Source organism: Siniperca chuatsi, linkage group LG2, assembly GCF_020085105.1.
Source record: "Siniperca chuatsi isolate FFG_IHB_CAS linkage group LG2, ASM2008510v1, whole genome shotgun sequence".
NCBI classification, from domain to species: domain Eukaryota; kingdom Metazoa; phylum Chordata; class Actinopteri; order Centrarchiformes; family Sinipercidae; genus Siniperca; species Siniperca chuatsi.
The window spans coordinates 17,996,562-18,018,662 of record NC_058043.1 but is presented as its reverse complement, the minus strand read 5'-3'; the positions used below and the strand labels follow the sequence as shown (position 1 = coordinate 18,018,662).

The 22,101-nt window shown below is 38.7% G+C and overlaps 2 protein-coding genes across 3 annotated transcripts; both read left to right on the top strand.

Moving 5' to 3' along the window:
- Window positions 1-3,194: 3,194 nt before the first annotated feature.
- thumpd3 (THUMP domain containing 3) lies at window positions 3,195-13,469 on the top strand. Of its 2 annotated transcripts, none has more exons than XM_044168925.1 (10): window positions 3,195-3,313; window positions 3,728-4,044; window positions 4,467-4,544; window positions 4,627-5,055; window positions 5,850-5,980; window positions 8,120-8,189; window positions 9,254-9,369; window positions 9,479-9,583; window positions 9,734-9,857; window positions 12,902-13,469. In XM_044168925.1, exons 2-10 carry the CDS (start codon window positions 3,799-3,801, stop codon window positions 13,091-13,093), a joined length of 1,491 nt encoding a protein of 496 aa, XP_044024860.1. In that variant the 5' UTR covers window positions 3,195-3,313; window positions 3,728-3,798; the 3' UTR covers window positions 13,094-13,469. The 2 variants fall into 2 exon arrangements, with proteins under 2 accessions (XP_044024860.1, XP_044024850.1); XM_044168915.1 differs by having other exon boundaries at window positions 3,242-3,387.
- Window positions 13,470-14,437: 968 nt separating this feature from the next.
- Window positions 14,438-21,901, top strand: LOC122862985 (prostacyclin synthase-like). Its single transcript, XM_044168935.1, has 10 exons — window positions 14,438-14,775; window positions 15,575-15,698; window positions 16,248-16,423; window positions 17,093-17,236; window positions 17,507-17,634; window positions 18,347-18,528; window positions 20,170-20,305; window positions 20,711-20,892; window positions 21,312-21,463; window positions 21,590-21,901. Exons 1-10 carry the CDS (start codon window positions 14,708-14,710, stop codon window positions 21,738-21,740), a joined length of 1,443 nt encoding a protein of 480 aa, XP_044024870.1. The 5' UTR covers window positions 14,438-14,707; the 3' UTR covers window positions 21,741-21,901.
- Window positions 21,902-22,101: the final 200 nt, after the last annotated feature.

Below are 22,101 nucleotides of genomic sequence, written 5' to 3'. Positions count from 1 at the left end.
GGATGCTGCTGCAAACCGGCAGGGAGTCCGAGAGCGAGGAGCTGCAGCGGTCCGGCAGAGAGTCCAGGAACGAGGAGCTGCTGCCATCCAACAGGGAGTGATAATTACCGCTGCGCTGGGACTGGAGACGGCAGTGGAGCTGGCGGGTCGCTTGGAGTGGGAGACTGGGGTTAAAGTCCCACTCTGGGCAGTTCTCTCTTTACGCCTCAGTGAGGCAACAATTGTAACCTGCCAAAGGGTTTGTGTAGCTCCTCAGGGATTGAAGCTGTTATTTTTCTAATTTTGACAATCTAACCAGTGACAACACATTAGTTAAGGTTGTAAGGACTATGGCTGTCGGTAGTTGCTGTTTATTTTGTTTAAATATGCAGATCTGTAAATTTATGGGTTACTGTTTTTTGGGTTGATTAAGCTAAGATAGCGAATATGTGCTAACGTCAGTGTTCGTTTCTTCCGCACTAATTGGCAACTATACCACGTGATACCAACGTTGTTATAGTATTTGCCCACAAGCCTTGTTAGAAGTGGGAACCAAACGTCAGACATCTCACACAGAGATAAACAAAACATAAATTTTGGACCCGTCCAATTTTTTTTAAATGATTAATTCACAATCATATTTTTTTCTTTTTTTAGGAAAAGCGATACTTTAATTCTGCACCTTTCTAAAAGCTCTTTTAAATATTCGTCTACATAAAAATTTTATCAATATAACCTTTAAATAGAAAAAGAAAATGTGACATGTTTCTGAATATGGAAGTACAATTTCTTTCATTTCCTGATTTATATTTATAATTTAGAAATTACAGGTTGATTATAGGCAGAAATACAATAAATGAGTGCTCTTTGGGCTCCGGATTAAAGGTCTGTAGTGTTATCAAGAAATCATCAGCCCCGCTGCTGTCAGCTGTTGGTCATGTGCTGTTAAATGTATTTACAGCATCATAAAATGGCCTCAAATGTTTTTATGGTATCTCTGGGCAAATATGAAGTTCATTGCAGGGTGTGTTTACTGTTATATTTTCTTTCCAATTAGTTAAAGATTACAGAGGCTCTGACTTCTGTCTTGATTGCAATGCAAGACAATCAAATGCAAACCACCGACAACCTCTATCGTAGGCTTTGATAAGTATTCCTTGATGCTGATTTACACTGTCATCAATCAATCATCAAGCGCTCATGTTGAGAAAGAGATGTCTCCTTGATATGCTATGTATTCTCTTCCCTAAGAAGTCGACTCATATCTCTTAATGTCATTTTATTCTAACAAGTAATACCACACAGAGAAGGATCTGAAGAATAATCCCACTGGGTTTATCATACCTGATTGCTTTGAGGATATTCCCTCATACTTGCATGCTTCTCTTTTCTCCACATTGCATGTTACTGTAGCCAAGGTTGAGTTACATGTAAAGAAGCATTTCACCAGGTCTACCTGCATGAGTAACACCTGAGTTACACACAGATCAAACAGGACCCTGGTTGTGTCTTTTTGATCTTCTGTCAAGAGCAGCAAACCTGGAGCTGCACTACTTTTTCACTCTGAGTTTCTTTTCACTGTCTTTTCACTTATTCTCTTTGCAGAGGGAATAAATTCATGCATCATGCAAAAAAGTTGCCTTTGCTAATGAGTTTATAAGATCATTATGTTGGCAAAGGTTTTTGGAGTGTCTGACTGTACTGACTGTGGCCATCTGTTGTGCAGGACTTTTCGTTCCCTGACATGAACACATACCCACTTGTCTCTCAGACTTCACACTTACTAATCAGTTGGAAAGAATGAAGTTGACCTGAAACAAAAAGTTAGAAAAACAACAAACAAAAAAATCAGTAAACATGCTGTATGTAGTGTGAAACAAGCTATGATATGGGCGTTTTTCTGTCAAAGGAAAACATTTAAAAAAATTTAAAATAGGTTTTGTTTTCTTGTTTCGTAATGAAGTGCTTTAAACTTGACTTAATGACAGCGAATAAGTAAACAGATAAATATAAAAAGAACTGCTCTTTATTTTCTTCCACAGGTGTTTGCTAAAAGATAGAGGATTATCTTTAGCTCTCACATGAAGTTAAAGCTGCAACTTCCACTGCCCAGACGTTCAATTAATCACACAAGGAAATGTGACAGAGTAGAAGACAGTTAGTCTTAGCACCACTGTCTACATAAACGTCATTAATCACAAATGATAAATGGGGAAAGGAGATTATGGGTGACTGTAAAGGACTATGTCTAAAATGCCTGGACTGGCCATGAGAGAGAGTAATAATTTTCATTTAAAAAAATCAATGGCAGTGTGTTTGGCTTCGCTATTGTGAGCCAGTTCATTTGAACACAAATATCAGAAAACTGTTGTATCTCTTTCAATTTGCATACAATGAATTACAACCACTGGTAAATGTCAATAACAGCCCATAATTATAGAAGGAAATGTAAGAAAAAAAGAGATGATAATTTTTATTTCTCCATCATTTCTCTATTCTTTCCCACTAGATCTCCTGAGGTTATTTTGCTGTCTCTTGTATATCTTTTACCCTGCCTTATTCTTTTTCTCTCCTATTCTCCCTCTTTGTTGTTTACATGTAAGATGAATGGTTTTGGTCAGTGTGCTCCCACTCAGCTCAAAAAAATTATATCATGGCGCCCTCTGCCGATCACTTATGGGAAATATGTACCCGGAAGTAGTAGTGAAGATGACAGAAAAAACATGATCAAGACGAGTCCCGCTGGCGCCAACTAGATTTCCTGTTTGGGTTTATGGCTTTCAAAATAAAATCAAAATTTTTAAGATTTAAAATAATTTTAATAATGTAAATTGGAATTTAAACACGATGCCCACTAAATGAAGGTCAAATGAACAATAGTGACAGACAGTTATGAAAATAACTTCTCAACTACAGCTGTAATTTCGTTTTTGAGTTTTGTTTTGTCATGTAAGCTTTGTATTTAAATAAATGTTAACATTTCAATACAAATTCGAATTCTTCTGGAATAATTCACGGATATTAAAAAAAAAGAAAGAAAGAAAGAAAAAGAAAATCAGAGTGAATGTGAGTATTTTGACATATAGTTTGTGCATAAAACCTTAAGAATAATTGTACAGTCGACACTGTACACTATTTTTAAAATGTCAGCCTTGTACAGTGTAGGCCCTATGGTTTATTTTTGAGGCGTAACTTGACATTTAGTTTGTCCAAAATTCTTTAGTTTTGTCAGATTACATTTGTGAATGCGATGCTTTTATTCTGAAGGATTTGGCCGGAAGTGTTGGTGTTGTTGCTGCTGAGTGGAAACAACATGTCGCCTCGTGTCTGACAGGTTGGTCTGATTCCAGTTAGCAAGTTTAATACAATTGAGTCACCTTTACACGATTGTCAACTACAGTTCAACCGGTAGGCTTATCACATAAATACGTATCATGATGTGGCAGCGGTTTAATATAAAAGCCGTATCATTTGCTAACGTTACCTTGTGTTTTATTCGTAACAACGTTTTAGCTCCTTAAAGCTAACGTTAGCTAAGTTAACTGGTAGCGTTACTTCTTCAGCAATAATGTTACAGGTTTATTCACAGTGTTCAAATAAACAGTATTGTCATGCTAACTTTTGACAACATGGCAGTACTCAGTAGTTCTTTAAAATATGTTGTTCCCTTTAAAATTACTCGTTATGGACACCGGAATATGTTAAAATATGCAGCATTGACAGTTTGAATGCTTCTCTCTATCTGCAGGTGTTACATGTGAGCCACTGAGCTTAGCACCACCTGTGACACATATCATCTAGTTATACCTCTGTGTCAGCATGTCCTCCCAAGAAGATGGGGCTGATGAGCCGGGCCCTAACACAGAGGGATCATCCACTTCTTCCTCCATTGAGAATGACGCCACCACTGGAGATATCATCACCGTCACCATTGGAGCAACCGTGCCCACAGGGTTTGAGCACACTGCTGCAGAAGAGGTCAAGGAGAAAATTGGGGCTGATGCACGTATCAGCAAAGATCGTGGTCGTATATACTTTCCAATAACCACTGACAAGCTTTTCCAGGTACGAAACTTGGAGCCTATGCATGCCTTGTTCCTCCAAGGTGTCTAATTGCCTTATAAGCACAGCACATAATTAGCACCAGCCACCAGCCAAATGCTGGTAAAATATACAAGGGGCTGGTAGATTTGCTTCACTCACCAGCCAAAAATACAATGGTAATCTATTGAGTGGCTGGTAAAATTTGAACATTCACTAGCTATTTGGCCGGTGGAGAAATACGTTTGCACCCTGCTTATAAGCATAGAAAACTTTGTTTGCTTTGGTGTTGAATGGTAATACCTGTTGAAATTGTGCCCAGTGGTGATATGTTGGATCCCCCAGTTTAATTTTGCCAGGTGTACAGAAAATCTACATCTAAAAGATATCTATCTGACTATCTGCCTGTCTGTCTTTCTATCCGTTCATTGAATTCCCCACTGCAGGTCCATCTTCTGAAGTCTGTGGACAACCTGTTTGTTGTGGTAGAAGAATATGATCATTATCAGTTCAAAGAATCAAAGGTATCTTACAGCCACCTTTATTCTGCTGTAGCTGATGTTAAGTGCATTATTGTCAGGGTAATAAACACTGTGTTTTGTACAGGAGGAGACATTGATGGAGTTGCAGCAGCTTGCCTCCAAACTCCCCTGGACTAATGCCTTAGAGGTTTGGAAACTAAATGGCACCATAAAAAAGAAGAAAGGCTACCGGAAAGGAGGAAATGGCACCAAAGTAAAACCTAATAGTGAGGCCACTGATGCCACTGTAGCTGACACTGAGCAGCAAGAGCTACCTAAAGCCGCGTCTGCAGCTGAAAGCCAGACGAAGACGGAGAGCACACCTGACCTGGAGTCCAGCATGCAGGACTCAGAGGAGGCAGCACCCGAGGCCAAACTGGTCAAGTTTCGTGTGACGTGCAACAGGGCCGGGGACAAACACAGCTTTTCCTCTAATGAGGCAGCCAGAGACTTTGGTGGGGCCGTACAGGAATTCTTTCAGTGGAAAGCAGACATGACAAAGTTTGACATAGAGGTAGGCATGCTTGTTCAGACGGGACTGACGCAAACTAAATACCATTGCAATTGCCAAAATAAAACTCTCCCTATAATGTAAGATAAATTTGCAAGGCATAACCTAATGTTTAGTTTAAGGAGTAACAAAAGAAAAAATAACAACTCAGTTAAGTAACATTTTCCGTGAAGATAAGCTGTTCGCATTATGTGACAAGTTGAAAAAGGCTTTGGCATTGTATCAAATGATGACGATGATGTGTATGTTTCTTAAATTTATTTAAAAAGGTTTTCACACAGTGATAACGATCTGTGGCCTTTGTCTCAAAGTATTTTACTGCTTGGTAGCAGTTGCCAGGTGTGTGTAATTTGACTACTAAAACTGTAGTTTGTCCACAGACAGTTTCAGTGCCTATTCTGGGTTGCATGTTTGGATGCATGGTGAAATAACTGGTAAACATTTCAGTTTACTAAAGATAATAGACTAGAATATTAGGCCTGCAACTAAGTATTATTTTCAAATAAGTATTGTTTTCCAAGCCCAATGTGATGTCTTCCTGCTTCTTGCTTTATCCAAGCAATAGTCCAAAACCCAAAGATATTCAATTTACTATTATATATGACAAAAAAAAAGCAGCAAATCCTCACATTTGAGAAGCTGAAACCAGGGAATATTTAGCATTTTTGCTTGAAAAATTAGTGAAACAATGAATCCAAATAGTTGGCAATTAATTTTCTGCTGATTGTTTCAGCGCCATAGAATAAAAGAATGGTTACATTGATAATAATCATGTGCTGTATGATTCTGTACTGTAGGTTTTACTAAACATACACAAAGAAGAGGTGGTGATCGGCATTGCACTCACAGAAGAGAGTCTTCACAGGAGAAATATCAGTCACTTTGGACCCACTACTCTGCGGTCAACCTTGTGCTATGGCATGCTCAGGTAATATAGATAGATAGATAGATAGATAGATAGATAGATAGATAGATATCTAGTTGAGCTCCTGAATGTGTTTAAACGTTTAGTGTTTTGTTAATATTCATATTATTTATATAAGATTTCATTCCAAATGTCTAATTGGCTGAATAATTTTGGTTTGGAAAGTTAACTTTTGAACTGCTGTCATAATGACACAGTGTGTCTCAGTGACAGTTGCCTTGGACAGTTACCAAGGTTAAGAAGTGGGAAGAGTTGGTGACAAAAATACTGCCATGCTACAATCAAATATTCTCACCTTACAACAGAAGAATTAATTTATATACTCACACTAGAAGAAAAAGGTGCAATAGACACACACTAAATTCTCATCAGCAGGAACCTGAACTGTAAGACATAAGTTGAGAGAATGAAAGGATTAATATGTTTAAACCTATCCTTTGCAAAGGATTTCCAAAAGACGTTGGTGGGGCTAAACAACAATTCTTCCATCTAAAAGTAAACATAACTAAGTTGACAGTGAGGTAGGCATGCCTGCCCTGACTGAATGCAGGCATATCCAATACATCTAGCTAGTCAAGAACAACTCTTGGTCAACTCGAAGTCACACCTTAGTGTTTATTTTAAGGCGTAACAAAATAAAGAAATAACAGCTCTGCTAAGTATCATTTTCCATGAAGATAAGCACATAAATGTGTAAGTGACAAGTTAAAATGCAGTTTTTGATGTTTCTGTTTTAAAAAAGAACCGAAAACAGTTTATCTACATTATTTTGTAAACCTCTCACTCAGAGGTGATGATCTGTGCACCATATCAAGAATTCTCTCGGTATTTTTCTATTTAGTAGATGTTGAAAATTATAGGTATTTTGACTACTGAAGACAAGGTTTGCTCATTGATTAAATTCTGTTTTGTTACTTGTTCTGGTTCAGCTAATATTTGGATGTTTGTTTGTTTTGGTGCTTGTGGTGCATTTAAGTCCACATCACAGGTAGAAATAGTGCTGATGTTGAATTGGAGACAGTAGAGGGCAGAGATCATTAACCAATTTCAAAGCCCTCTGTAATTTCAGGGGAGACTATGGTTTGTGGTTTGTACAACAGAGGCAAATAGCCCGGATACTTAACAGGCATTACTTTAGTCCATTTAGACACACTGTACCCAAGTACAGTACTATCGGTGCCGAGTTGAAAACGTCATCTCAGTGTTGTTATCAAGTCATGCTGCAGTTAGAATTTCCAAAAATAAATTATTTTTTAGGTTCATTGAGTATATTATCCAAAATAAACTTTTATGATTATATGTTTCAAATTTCAGTTTCTTTGCACTTATTTGGCAATTACACAGGTACTTAGTGAAACAAAAAATGTTTTTACCACATTCCAAATAAGTACAATGAGAGTTACGCAAAGAAATACGAATTATTACATATAACAATGAAATGCAGTGCTAACAGTAGCACTATGAATATTATTTGGATCAAATTCAAGTATTTCACATTTAGAATTTGTACTAGTTGCAGTTTAAATTGGTTCTTAATTAAGTCACTGGCACACAGTTACGTTTGAAGTGACGGGTGCAGTTAATAGTGCAGTTGGGTGTAACATAAAATGCTGTCGGGCAGAATTGTTCAGTAATTGAACTACGTGTTTATGAGAGTCATGTTCAGTGTTCTGGTAGGTCAAAACTGTTTTTGCTGCTGCGGTAGATTTGCAATGCTGTTAATGACCATTTCTTACTCACTTTCCAATAAAAGTCAGTTAGTAGAAAAGATAAAAAAAACAATCAAATCAAGTAAAATCAGTCCTTAAATGTTATAGTTTTAAGACAGCATTACTGGATAGTAGAAATGTACTGTATGTGCTATGTATATTTGCAGGGGAAGTGTTAAGTGGAAGCGGTCTAATGAGTTTGAGCAGCAGTCTTACAGGAATGCTTTTGCATTTTTCTTGGGTGCTGGGATGATGTCAATCTCAGCACATTTGAGGAAAACAGTCAGGGTCAGGAACGCGTTAGGGGCATCTGAGGAGAAGAACAGCAGGATTCGTGGATGCTATATATTGACATTATAAAATTAGTTCATATGATAATAAAACCTATCATGTTGTATTGGTGTTATGTTCGTACTCTATTGTCTGTTGACAGGCTGTGTAAACCTCAGGCATCTGATATAATACTTGATCCAATGTGTGGGACAGGAGCAATACCTTTGGAGGTGAGACATAACATCTGACTACAATATTCTTACAATATGTTTGCAAGTTTGGCTTAGAAGAAAAAATCATTAGGTGCAAAGAATAAACACAGTACTAATAAAGTACTAATAAACATGTACGTTTTCATTGCAGTGAGTTTACAGTGACCTTAGCTTATTTATGTTTTGTTTGTTTTTTCCAAAAAAAAAAAAAGGATGCTTACTTATCACCAGTAGGCGATTTGAGAGGGGATGTCATCCCCCTTGTTAGCAAAATGACCAAAATCCATCCCCCTTGTTAACCTTCTCAAAAGATCCTCTTTGCTTTGCCTTGTAGTGGCGACAATACCACTTTTAATAATCGCCATGATCTCGGGAACATATGACACATACCGGTTTTGAACTTCCTGTGAGAATATGGAACATGTTAGTCTGTCCATTATTGATTAAAAGCTCTGTTTCCGCTGTCTACTTTTCTCTTTTTAGAGCACGCCATGTGAAATTATTTCTCCAACTCGTCTCATCTCTACTCTCCCTGTGTGTGTAACTCACTCACTGACTCGACTCACAGACCGCTAAACCAGTGCCGTAAAGGCTAGAAAAGCGGCACCGGTTAAGATAAAAACACTCAATTCTCAACAATTTATCATTTAAAGAAAGATAAAGTGCGGCAGCTGCATGACAGAGGCCGGGTCAAAAATTAACAGAGCTTGAACCAAAAGTGCCTTTGAATACATTTTTTTGGGGGGGGGCATTGGGCCATCCTCCCTGTTAAAAATTAACAAATCGCCTACTGCTTATCACTCATCCTCAGGCCTGCTTAGCTTGGCTTTGCTTCAACATCTGGCCGCTTAACACTATCAGAAAGTAAAAACGTTTCCTGTGTCAACATGCAGTTTTTTTCCAGCCTGTAACTGATCTGTGATGCATTTCCATCCTTGCACAACCATTCTGAAGCCATGTCCTGATTGCTAGATTGAACACACAAACCTGAATATTGCTCAACATCATCAAATGTGATTTGCCTGGCTTTCAGTAATGATAAAACCACAGACTACTAATTGTGTAATATTTTTCTTCTAAAGGGGGCCATTGAATTTAACAGTTCATTCTACATTGCTGGTGACAACTATGAAATGGCAGTTAACCGCACAGTCAATAATATATGTCACATCCAGAAACGGAGGGCGGTCAAGGGCAGGTGAGAGGGTGGACAGCTGGACATCTCATAAGAAGGTACTTTTAATGTACAATTTTGTGTAGCTGACGATCATAATGATTTTAAATCCTTTTTGGGTCCTTTCAAACAGTGCATCTGGATTGCCCATTGACACAGTGCGTTGGGATCTGTGCAATTTGCCCATAAGGACCAGCTCCGTTGACATAATCATCACTGACATGCCCTTTGGGAAGAGGTACATGGTTGATTAAGTAGTATGTAGAAATTATACTGCATAAGTCGATGTTTTGAATACTGAAACAGAAACAGTGGATTTATCTTTGAGCACTTTCATTCCACACATTCATCAACCATGATGTAAAATCTGTCCTTTGTTTTCTTGAAGGATGGGCTCTAAGAAGAAGAACTGGGACCTTTACCCCTCCTGTCTGAGAGAAATGGCCCGTGTTTGCAGACCAGGCTCAGGAAAGGCTGTCTTGTTGACACAGGACAAGAAATGCTTTTCCAAGGTAATCCTAATGCTCATGCAGATAACAGGAATTTCAGTTAAAACATTACAGATATTTTAAGGAAAATAAGTTACCATTACAACAGAACTTTCAAGTCCTGTCCTCCCACCAATTTCCTGATGATGATTCAGCGATGCTGGAGAAATCCAATACCATGATATAGAGCGAACAACGACACAGCAAGTAATGTAACTAACGTTAGGTAGGTTGTGGGTTAGTAAACTGTACCTACAGTTACTGTGAAGCTAACAGCCAGAGAGGACGAGACGGTTTCCCAGAGCCAGCAAACCAGCTCCAGACAGCGATACTCACAACTCTCCTGCTACTATAGCTAACATCACAACAACAGCATATCTTGGCAAACTAGACAGTAAGCTGAATATCTGTGGGCAAGTAATTTAACGTTACCTGACACACAAATCATGGCTGGAATAGTGTTGAATAGTGTTGAATAGTCTCTGTTCGAGTCACTTGATTTATTTCCCATTTACAGAGCCAGGGCTGTGTACAAACACCTGAGGGTTTTTTTCAGCGCACACACTGAACGGACAGCTAGCAGACTGAGAAGATATTTGCTGAATTTGATAAAAAGACATGTATCGGATTAGAATCCCACATTTAATCCAAATGTTAATCTGGATGTACACTTGTTGGCAGCATATGCCCGCAACAGACTGCCTATTAGGGATACAACAGCTGCCTTCCTCAGTGGCATTATTATTCATAAAGCAGCACCTAACTCACATAAATAAACAAATGGGACAATGACCAGTGATAGATCCTTTAAAGCTATGTTATACAACACACAGACGTGTAAGTGGGTGCATCAACAAACACAGAGGCAACACACTTAATGATGTCACTAGCTGCATTGTTTTGCCTTGCTGACAATGATGCAGAAAAAAAAAAGAGTTATTGAGTTTGGAAACTTGTTGCCTTTTTTGAGCCCTTCTTTGTTCATCATTTCATCATAATTCATCTTCATTTGGGACAAACATGATTTCTCAGACAGTTTTGGCAACATGCAACTGTTTTCCATTTATGTCATGTAACATGCCCGATAGGTGCTGCTTTTAATCAGTGATGAATAAAGTAAAGATAGATGCAAACTTTGTATCGGTAAACAAGGTAATAATAATAGGTATTGTGGTAGAAACGTTTTAGTCATTTATGCTGCAGCGGGAACAGGTAGATGCACCTGTTCAGCAAATCATTGTTGTCATTATCATTAACTGCTGATGGGGGCCCGGGTGCACGTGCAACCTGCACTCTCTCTGATATGCCGCCATTGGCGTGATGTTGTTGCTTGTTTCTCATACAGTATGACAATACACAGTGTAAGTACCGTGTTCCACCCAAGGACAATTGTATTGGTTTGTATCTCCACCCTTTTATAATCAATGGTTCTCCACATCTCAGTGAGCTTGAGATGGAGGCGTGTCAAGATTAAACTAAGTAGTGCACTGTGTATACAACCTGTTGTCATGGAAGTAATTCTAAATATAATGCATTTACATCAAGTTGTTTCTGTTTTGAAGTTCCTAGCCAGCAGTGGCCATGTTGTAAGCCTCATCAAGTGGCTGACTTCAGTCATGCCCAAAGGATATTCTGTGTGTGTGTGTGTGTGTGTGTGTGTGTGTGTGTGTGTGTGTGTGTGTGTGTGGGGGGATGAAATAGTGGTAGCCAAAATGTGTAACATCATTTGCTATGAGCACAGTAGAAATAAATGGTAGTCTGAGGCTGTCGTTCCTTCAATGGAACCTGAGAATACACTAAACTCCAAAGTGCAACACACTGACCATATTGTGTAATGTGGTGTGATTTCACATTAGGATGTGCCAAGCCAGGGAGTGAGTGTGAAAAACAATGATGCTGTTGTACTTGTAATGGCTACATGTACTTGCGCCATTGAAGGTTGACACTTGACATCATTTTGAGCTGATTCAGAGGATCACCAAAGTCATTAGGATTCATGCACTGGGGACTATGAAGGTGGCAATCCATCTAATACAGTAGTTTGGATATTTCAGTCTGGACCAATGTGGTGGACAGACAGACCGACATTACCATCCCTAGAGCCACACTGCTAGCTTAGCTAAAAATGTGTATGAAGTCAATGAGGTGTGTGATCTACACTTAAAAATAATAACTACACTTTTGAAAACATGTTACAAAGTGCTGAGTAAAACAGTCAAACAGCACAGGGAAAATACAGTAGAATTTATTTAGCAATTCTTCCCATAACTAATGAAAAAATAGACACAGTAGGTTCTGCGGTGAATTTGATGTAGAGTTCATTCAGGTTTGATAGTTTTTAAAATGAACTACAATATTTAAAAAAACGCTATAGTATTAGTTTTGATGAGATTTGACAGTATGTTAATATCAGTGCCTTCTGTGGTGAAGTCACTTATCAATGTTGAACCTTTTTGTTGTGATCCCATGGAGACTGATGTATGTGTTGTAACAAAACAAGAAATGAATTAGTTTCAAATGTATAATTTCTTAAAATCCCCCCCATGCTTTGCAGTCAAATTGACTTGTGAACAAGAAAACTTCATAACTGGTGGTGCTATGAGACATCAGAACAGGATCGTGGGTCAATGACGTGATTTACTATTGACCTTTGTTGTACATGGGCTTTCCCAAATTAGTTCAAACTCATTAAATCATTAGTATTATATGGTAAAGTTATGTTCTGTTGTGAAATGGAAAAAGCCAGTGTTGTTGGTGTGATTTCCCCCTACTGCAGTCCATCAGGTGGGATCATTTGTAAATACCAGTGGGGTTTTTTTTTTTATGTTTATGCAGTTCTTTATCAACAACCTAATGTGGTCCTCCTGCTTAAAAGCTTGTGTGCAGAATCAATTTATCCTGAAAATAATCCCTCCACAGTTTGAGTGATACAGGTTTAACTCAGCTCAGTCGCTGCATCATGGAAAAAGACTATTACCAGCTGTATTTGTCTAAGCAGAGATCTTGTTTTACACAAAACAAATGTCTCATTTGTTAGTTTGTCCTGACAAGATTTATTTCGTCTCCAGGCTATCTCGAGGATGGGAGGACTTTGGAGGAAGCTGCACACTGTTTGGGTCAATGTCGGGGGTTTACATGCTGGAGTCTACCTCCTCAAGCGGACCGGGGCCGTGTTTGGCCAAACTCCAGAGGACGTCTATGAATCACGAGGAAAGGTTAATTACCAAGGGGATGAGAAGGATGACGAGGAGCTCTCTTAATTCACATCCTGGGTTTAGGTTCTGAATTTATATTTGAGGCAATGTAGGATTATTAACATTATTTATATTATATCGATTTAACTTGTTTTTCCTTAATTCAGGTCCTCTGGTTAAGGTGCCAAGCAGTTTTAGTGTATAATTTTTGTATTTCTTATTTGGTTTAATGTGATAAATGGCTTAACTGGAAAGAGAAAAGCTACTTCCATGTTCAGCAGCAGTTTAGTGGTTCTCACGCTCTGACAGTTCATTTATCATATTGCTGTTCAGAAACCTGCTGAAGGTTGTTTCATTGCACACCTCAGACCTGCTGTGTCCACTTTGCAGGAACTGCACATTGCCATTTGTTCTAATTAATAAAGATTTAAACAAAATGTCAGTTGATGTAATTGTTCATCACTAAACATTACAGTTGCCCAATTTTAAGACGAGTTGTGTGTCGGACAAATTTACAACAAAGAGACACCTGAGTAGAAGAGGATGCTGTACTTCAAAAATGTTTTCATACATTTCGAGGAATATGCTGGAAAAGAAAGTAGGGGAAAGCCGCAGAGTAGGAGTGTGTGCTTTCCCCTCCTCTCTCTGATGTCTAACCTGAGCCAGCGCCTCCTTAATTTCTTCCATGTTGAACGTGCTGACCTGAGCACACAACAGGTGGGGGGCATATGAAGCAAATATCAGCTGATAAGTGTGTGTGTGTGTGTGCGCGCGTGTGTGTGACTCAGTGAGTGACGGCAATAGACTGCGGTGTGCGTGAACATTTGCAGGCAGGATTATACTTCCCTTAGCCTTTAAATACTGTAACACACCGCAAGGGTATTCCCAAAAGAATTTATTTAGCAATTCTTCCCATAACTAATGAAAACAAAGAAACAAGCAGGAAACAAACACAGACACGCACAGTCGGTTGAATTTGATGTAGAGTTAATTCGGGTTTTGATAGTAGGAATGAACTACAGGTCACAAATGGGAGAATGATGCTATTTTTAACTATTGTACTTTAAACGTGATTAATGATAATTGTTTTTAGGAGTTTGAGCCTGAACATTTCAGGCAGATATAAGTGCGGATACTTTTCCCACCAATGAAATTGAATGAAATCTGTTGCATTGTTTTACCCAACTGATAATATATATATAAATATAAATATAAATATATATATAAATATAAATATATATATATATTTATATATAAATATAAATATATATATATATTTATATATATATAAATATATATATATATATATATATATATATATATATATTTTTTTAAACGTATGCTCTTTCTAGGTCACTACCAACATTTTTTGTCTGGCATAAATTTCCAGGAATAAATACGAGTTAGCTGAACAGCCTGTAAAACGTGCTTTAATGGGAATTAAATTAATATGGTTTTGTTTCCTGGTGTCAATCAAAGTCACTGGGTCGCGGGTTACTCACGATGACGGGCATAACGTCAGTGAGTATAGGCAGTTGTATAGTAACAATGAGCAGCCTGTAGATGTTATGACTGGCGTTTGAGGCGACACAGTGACGTAAGGAGATCTCTTCTCTTAAAAGGCCATGTGAGGGCTGAGGTTACTCCAGTGACTGCGGAGCGGGGAAGTAAACACACGAGATGATCTGGACCATTTTTCTGCTCGTCCAAGTTGTTCTGCTTTATTTTATTCTCACACAGAGATCGAGGTAAGTTAGACTACTATTTGATTCACTTGCATTGGCCTATATACATATTGTAAATATTGTTTTATTTGCCCAAAACAATGAAAAGCTTGTTCCTTTTGACACTGGACCTGATATGCTCTTGTCAACTACTTTATTTATTTACTTTATTGTGTTTTTGCTGTCAATTCCAATGTAAATTCGTGGCTGGTTTTCTAAGGAGTTCATCAATAATAACAACATTGTGGTGATAATAGGCTAATAAAGGACTCAGCACGCGTTTTTATTACCGTAAGCACACCCATTTATTTTCTTAGTATAATGGGTTGTTCCTACTTCAGTCTAAGGAATGTGGTTAAACTACTACAGTGTTCAAGTGTAGAAGTCTCCTTATAGGGAATATTTACAGCTCACTGCTTTTTGTTGTTATTTGAGGCAATTACAAACAAATCTGTTATGTATTTGTGATGTAATGATAATTTTAAAACTAATGCCTGTTATTGTTCTGTTCACATTTTCTTCTATAACCATAATGTCATGATAAAAGGTTAGTCATACAAACACAGACTGCACTGTGTGCCCACTGATGGAAGCTGGAAGACCAAATACTAGTGTTATATCAATGAGGCAGACAATAAAGAATATGCATGTCTCAAATAAGATATTATCACTGTGTTGTTTATTGTCCTGTATGTTTATGTAGTGTCCCCAGTGTCATGTCAGTAGGATAAAGTGCCAAACAGACAGATAAGCCTCTTAAAAGTAGCAACTATTTAAAAAATGCAAAATCGGTTTCACTATTTATTTGTATTTTTTTCTTTAGATCCAAGAGTGATCCACCTCTAGACAAAGGAGTTATCCCATGGTTAGGCCATGCACTTGAATTTGGAAAAGATGCTTCCAAATTCTTGAATCGAATGAAGCTGAAACATGGCGACATTTTCACAGTGAGTAGAAGAAATCTAAAGACGATGTACATTTCACACAACAATCTCACCTCTGTAGGTACTTACTGTTCATTTTTCTGAGCACTTTTAAGGTTGTCTTCTCCATATTAGTGTAAAAGTTCAGCTTCAAAGTCTTTAAACTGCCCAGAAAAAAAGGAAATTTGAACATTTCCGCTGAAGAAGATAGTATGATACAATCGAAAGCTCTAGAACAGCTACTAAATGGACCTGAGTATGAGATTGCTTCTTATTGTCACAACACCCATCCGAAATTGAAAGGACAGGCTCTGGAAGGTCTCCCCTGGACTTTACATGAAGATTAATCAAGAGTGTATGTTTATTCATATTGCCTACATGTCAGTGTGTGTGCCACTGCTTGCTCCAGATTATCGTAAGATAACACTACAAAGTTTTGTTCTATCAGATATTATACACGTTCAGTGGTTATTCACCGCATTTTATAAAACAGTTAAACACTCATAAATGCTTGCAAAAATAATTTACTGCATTACACCTGCACGTCTCTCATACATTTTCACTGATCCACAGGTGCGTGCTGCCGGACGTTACGTGACTGTGCTGCTGGATCCGCACTCATACGACACAGTCATTGACGACTCGGATTCCCTGGACTTTACACGCTATGCGCAGGTGCTCATGGAGAGGATCTTCAACCTGCGGCTCCCACATAATCAGCCGGCTAAAGTAAAAGAAATGATGAAAAAGTAATGTCCTTATTATTTTAAACTCTAAACTGAAAGCTTGTGTATTTTTATTTTAATTTCATGTTAATGTAGAAGCGAAAATTAGTTTGATAAATCCGCCCGCTCAAGTCTCATGAATACTATCACTGTGGATATTTCCACATCCTTCCCATTTTTGGAAATCTATTTTTAGGGCTTCTTGTTTTGTTATTGCTCAGTTGTCATCTACGCAGGGTTTTTGTTTTGTTTTGTTTATTGTGTAGAAATGAAAGATAACGAGCACCTATTCCAGTAAGAGAGTGGCTCACAGGCAGAGATCCAAGAAAGGAGTGGAAAGCTACACAGTCGATGCTGTGGTTTTTATTTTAAGGTTTAAACGATTGACGTTGGGACACACTGCTTTCTTCGGGTTGCATCTGAGATACATGAGCATGCAGCTTTCCCCTCCTTTCTTTGCTCATCTTGTTACCACCTAACCCACATTTTATAAATATAAAACCTAAGTCTTAGCCTACTTCACAGAAAAGAGGTAGGGCAACTAAGTCAATAGGTAGCTTTAATAATGTGTGTCACTGAGTAAGCTAATTACACTGTTTTAAACAACACCATCAATCAGTGATTTACAGGACTCCCTTCTATGGTACAGCAGGTAACTTTTTTTTTATCTCTTTGACAATACCTTTTTTGCAGGCACTTCCTGGGAATGAATTTAATTGTCCTGAAATGCACCATGAACAGATACCTGCAGGGCTTGCTGAAAGCTGAGATGCCTCCGAACCAGAAAGACTGGAAAGAGGAGGGACTGTTCAACTTATCTTACAGCTTACTCTTCAAGTAAGAGAGCCCTCTGCTCCGACACACACACACACACACACACACACACACACACACTTAACTATGTCAAAAGAGGCAAAGGCCTTCAGCTAAACAGTTTACACATCAGTCAATCCTGTTGTCTTCTGTTTGTAAACACAGCGAGGTGAATGTAGGATGTGGGTGAAAAACTGCGTGTGCTGGTTATCTTTCCATCAACACAAAAATGGTCGCCATTCATCAACCGGAGAGTCCCGCAATTCCCACTTCACATCTCTCCTTTCTCTACAGGGCGGGGTACCTGACGCTGTTTGGAGGAGAACAAAACAACAATGGCACAGATCCCTCAAGTGTCTACAAGGAGTACAAGAAGTTTGAGGGTCTCTTAACCAAAATGGCAAGAGGCACACTGAAGCCAGGTAGTGACACTGAAAACACCTCTCACAATCAACTGCTTCAAAACTGCCTGCAGTTTTCTGAAAGCACTGTGATGAAATGTGACAAATGAAAAAAGGTTGTTACGTGAGTCTTCGCTGTTTAAATGTGTCACTGTGTCTCGCCTGGTCGGTTTGACATCATCAATGGACGTTCCCTCAGATTTGTTTTGTGGTTGCCATGGCGAGTTTCACTTACATAACGTCTAGGAGCCTGTTAATGTTTTTGAAGACTTTCACGATTCACAATTCATCATCCCAGTCCTCTGCAGACTGTGATATAACTTGTACTGGTAGCTCATTTGTCTGTTACTTCATACCCCTGACTTCCCCAGGCCTTGTCTTGTTTGTGTACTGTATCATTGTCTCTAATTGCATCTGTTCCACACACACCATACAGGAAAGTCAGCCAATTACAATATTATTGTGTACCTCTTCCAGTCGTGTCTGTCATACCTGAAATAATGTTCCCACCTCTTGCGCACAATAATAAGTTTATGTATCTGGCATTTCAAGATACAAGATATATTTTGATCATTTTACAACACAGGGTTGTATAATGAGATTCTGTTTGTAGTTCCCTTTATGCTACTCAAAAAAATGTATATATAGTAGACATTCCGGTTGAGCTCATCTGTTTCTGTTTTGTCTGGGACTCACTCGCTCACCTACTTTGTGATGTTTATCTGTGTGGCAGAGGAGAAGAGGACAGCCCAGAGTGTTCGGCAGAAACTGTGGGAGCTTTTGGCTCCAGCAGGTCTGACTGAGGACTCGGGGTCGAGCCCTTGGCTTCACGCCTACAGGCGGCTCCTGCAGGAGGAGGGGACCGACGAGGAGACGCAGAAGAAGGCTGTACTGATGCAACTCTGGGCCACACAGGTGAGTCAGACGTCAGAAGAAAGGCATTCTGTGAGTACAGGGAGAATTTCAGTTGGCGAACACCTCCAGAGATTAGGCCAGTTGCCTGCTCAGTCAGATGAACTTGATCACCACTGTGTCTCTGTGAGGTTGTTTCTGTCTCCAACGAGACTTGAATTCAAAGAGACCGAGATAGAGGTGTAGGGGTGCAATAGCAGTATTCTTATTAGGCACATGAGAACGCTGTTCACCTCTGCTTTTACAGCACTTATTCTGCCTTTGAGTGGGAAAGCCATGAAATGGCTTCAGGAATATAAGAAAGAGGATTGTAATTGAACACTGTCATTCTTGAGACTACTTTTTAATGGTGTTGGACTTCAAAATGCTGAACGTTGACATGACTATTCGACTTGCGTCAAAATAAAAGAAATGGCAGCTTTATTGATATTTTTCTCTGTCACTACAGTACACAGTTTAAGGTGTTTCTTCTGAAGAATCTTTTTATGAAAATGCAAATAATTCAAAAGTCAAAAACCTTTAAATTGGTTTGTTGTATGTTTAAAAGTCGGGTTATGGAGCAGTGTGCACATACCTGCATCTCTTCGCATGGGAAGGACATTTAACTGGACTTGGTATTGACTCATACAGTCTTGCCTACAGCCCTGCTGGAGGGGTTTATTGCATCAAAGGTGTTAATCAGATATTTACTTCAACATTTGCCTTACCGAGGCTGCTTACTCATCCTTTTTTGCACTTGTCCGTGACAGTGTTTTTTTTCTATTTAATTACGAGTTTTGAGTCATAACTTTTAGTTGTTTCTGAGTAACATTTTGAATTTCCCTAAAACTTTAGTGAGAGAAATTAACATGTATTTGCATGATGTACTTGGACATACAGAGGATTTGTTTGACAGTTAAGGCAGTAATGTAATCCCAGTCAATGTAAGATTATTAAGTTCAAACATACAGTAAAATATTTCTGCATCTAAGGAAGGTTTCCCACACTCAGGTCTGTGATACTCCTGCCAAAAGTTTGGATAATGTCATGTTCATGTGACAGATGCTTTAATGGATACACAAGTTCTATCATCAGCAGTGTTTATGAATTGTAAAGTAATCATTAATTACTCTTTGTAGTTTATTTGCAGTGATTTAAGAGGCAATTTAGTAGAAATGTACTCACTATGTTATATTTCCACAGTGTTTACTATTTTATGTGTCTACTTCTGGCAGACAGCACTGTGGTTTGCCGTAAAACTGAATAGCTTCGATGCCCTGCCCTTGGATGCAGGCAGATGGCAGGGGACCTCAGGTTTCCAATGGCTTTCCTTTTTAAGTAAACCATTACCGCGCTGCGCTTTGCCAGTAGTGAGACTATCCAGAGCATGGCTCCTTTCATCCCAGGCGCATGAAAGGAAGCCGTTCTTTTGTATCTCGTCAGCACTAAAGATTCATAAGGTTTTATTTATTTAATTGAACTTAACTTCAATTGAAATGTGTGCTTTGTTGCAACTCCAACAAAAGATAGACATGAGTACTATGGATGTCATGTGATGTTCTTATTTGCTAATACCAAATAACCACCTGCGCTGTCACTATGCAACGCCAGAGTGAGAGAGACAACCTTATCATTCTCGTCATGTGAGTCTTTGTTTGTTTCCAGGGTAATGTTGGTCCTGCTGCATTTTGGCTGTTGGGCTACTTGTTGACAAATCCTGAGGCTCTGACAGCAGTGAAGCGGGAGATGGAAACCTCAGAGACCTCTCTACTGGACAGACCTGTGAACACCCCTGTGTTTGGTGAGGGCTTGATCCCAGCTTGTGTAAACAGAGAGACATTTATTGGTAGTAGGTTGTTCCTATTGTCAGAACTATGAGGTAGAGACAAAAGTCTAGATTCACTTTTTTTTCAGTGCGCAACATATACTGTAGTCTACAGAATGAAATCTGGAATAATAGAGATTATGTACACATTTAGTGCACACAATCACAATTTCGTGTAAAACAATAATGGAAAAGAAGAAAAAGCAAACTTATTAAATCAAGAAATCGGGAGTTTATAAATCCAAATAGGCATCATAGAAAGTATGAAAATTAGTAACAAAAATCCATAAAAATTAGAGAAATACTGCAGAAATATTTTTGAGGAACAATTCTGCTGCACTTTTGCTGTTATTACCAACATTTCTTTCTGGCCCTTCCCAGATAGTGCTTTGGATGAGACACTTAGACTCACTGCTGCCCCCTTCATCACCAGAGAGGTAGTGCAGGAAAAGACCCTCCACATGTCTGATGGCCAAGAGTACCTGCTAAGGAAAGGAGACAGGGTGTGTTTGTTCCCCTTCAACAGCCCTCAGATGGACCCTGAGATTTACCAAGAGCCACAGGTTTGTTGTCCTGTCTTGTTTAACGGCTTTCCTGTTTCCAACCTCTTCGCTCTATCAAAACCTTCCTGTGCTGCCAATAGGAATAGTAGTAATAGTCTTTGGGACTAGTTGGAGGCAGATTTAAGTGTAATTAGTGGAGTTGTTTATGTAAGGTGGAAACAACGCCTAGGCTGACCCCGTATTACCCAGTGCGAGGTCAAACCCAGAGCTGTGGACCAGTGAGGGATTAGCCGAGCACGGGAACAGAAACACAGCTAATAGTCGTGGGAAGGACATTGCAGTTAGGCTGCATTAAGAAAGAAAGAAATTAGACAAACAGACATTAAACTGTATAATTAAGCTAATTTCCATAGATAAATCTGTACTTTTCTAATTGCTTGCATCTAATGTTTCCTTCAAAAAATGTGTTTCCTTTCCAGAAATACAAGTATGATCGCTTCCTGAATGAAGATGGATCAGTGAAGAGAGATTTTTATAAAGGAGGGAGGCGGCTGAAATATTACACCATGCCGTGGGGCGCAGGGACCAATGGCTGTGTTGGAAAGCAGTTTGCCATAAATACCATCAGACAGTGAGTGTCCTAGAATTAGTGCATCACATAACTTTAAGATCGGTTAAGTCCTTAAAATGTTCCACGCTGGATGAGTTTGTTACCTTAGTGTTCTAATTTCAAGTTTCATCTGTGTTTAATCCTCAGGTTTGTTTACATGGTGTTGACTAACTATGATTTGGAGCTGTCTGACCCAAATGCTAAGATGCCGGAGGTAAATGCCAGTCGTTATGGATTTGGGATGCTACAACCAGAGGGGGACTTGCTTGTCCGATATAAACCTAAAAATACACACTAGGACTTAAAAAACAAGCAGAACACATATCTTGCATGCACATTTCAAAACATGCGCATTGTTTATAGTGTCAATATGCCCTTTGTACTTTTGTATTCTATATTTATGTTATACAGCATGTAATTATTTTGTTATTTATCAATAAATGAAAATGATACATTGTGTATAATCTTGTGTTGTCAAATTTCTTTGAGTTTTGGGGTAAAATGATTAGTTCAAGTCCTTTACAGCCACATTTGTTCGTGCTGCTTCGACTAGTGTTCACAAGGTGTCATTTTTAAGAGCTGTATAAAGTTAAGCTTAGGAGCACGGTTCTGTATGTTAAATACAGAGCACGAGTGCAGTGAGGAGACTGTACTGTAAA

What these genes read in the sequence shown, in the direction of transcription:
- thumpd3 (XM_044168925.1), top strand. Translation starts at nt 3,799, where the DNA reads ATGTCCTCCCAAGAAGATGGGGCTGATGAGCCGGGCCCTAACACAGAG. An exon ending in CAGGAGCAATACCTTTGGAG is followed by an intron (nt 8,190 to 9,253) that starts GTGAGACATAAC and finishes TTTCTTCTAAAG; the next exon opens with GGGGCCATTGAATTTAACAG. An exon ending in GACATGCCCTTTGGGAAGAG is followed by an intron (nt 9,584 to 9,733) that starts GTACATGGTTGA and finishes GTTTTCTTGAAG; the next exon opens with GATGGGCTCTAAGAAGAAGA.
- LOC122862985 (XM_044168935.1), top strand. Translation starts at nt 14,708, where the DNA reads ATGATCTGGACCATTTTTCTGCTCGTCCAAGTTGTTCTGCTTTATTTT. An exon ending in AACATGGCGACATTTTCACA is followed by an intron (nt 15,699 to 16,247) that starts GTGAGTAGAAGA and finishes ACTGATCCACAG; the next exon opens with GTGCGTGCTGCCGGACGTTA. An exon ending in GCCATAAATACCATCAGACA is followed by an intron (nt 21,464 to 21,589) that starts GTGAGTGTCCTA and finishes TTTAATCCTCAG; the next exon opens with GTTTGTTTACATGGTGTTGA.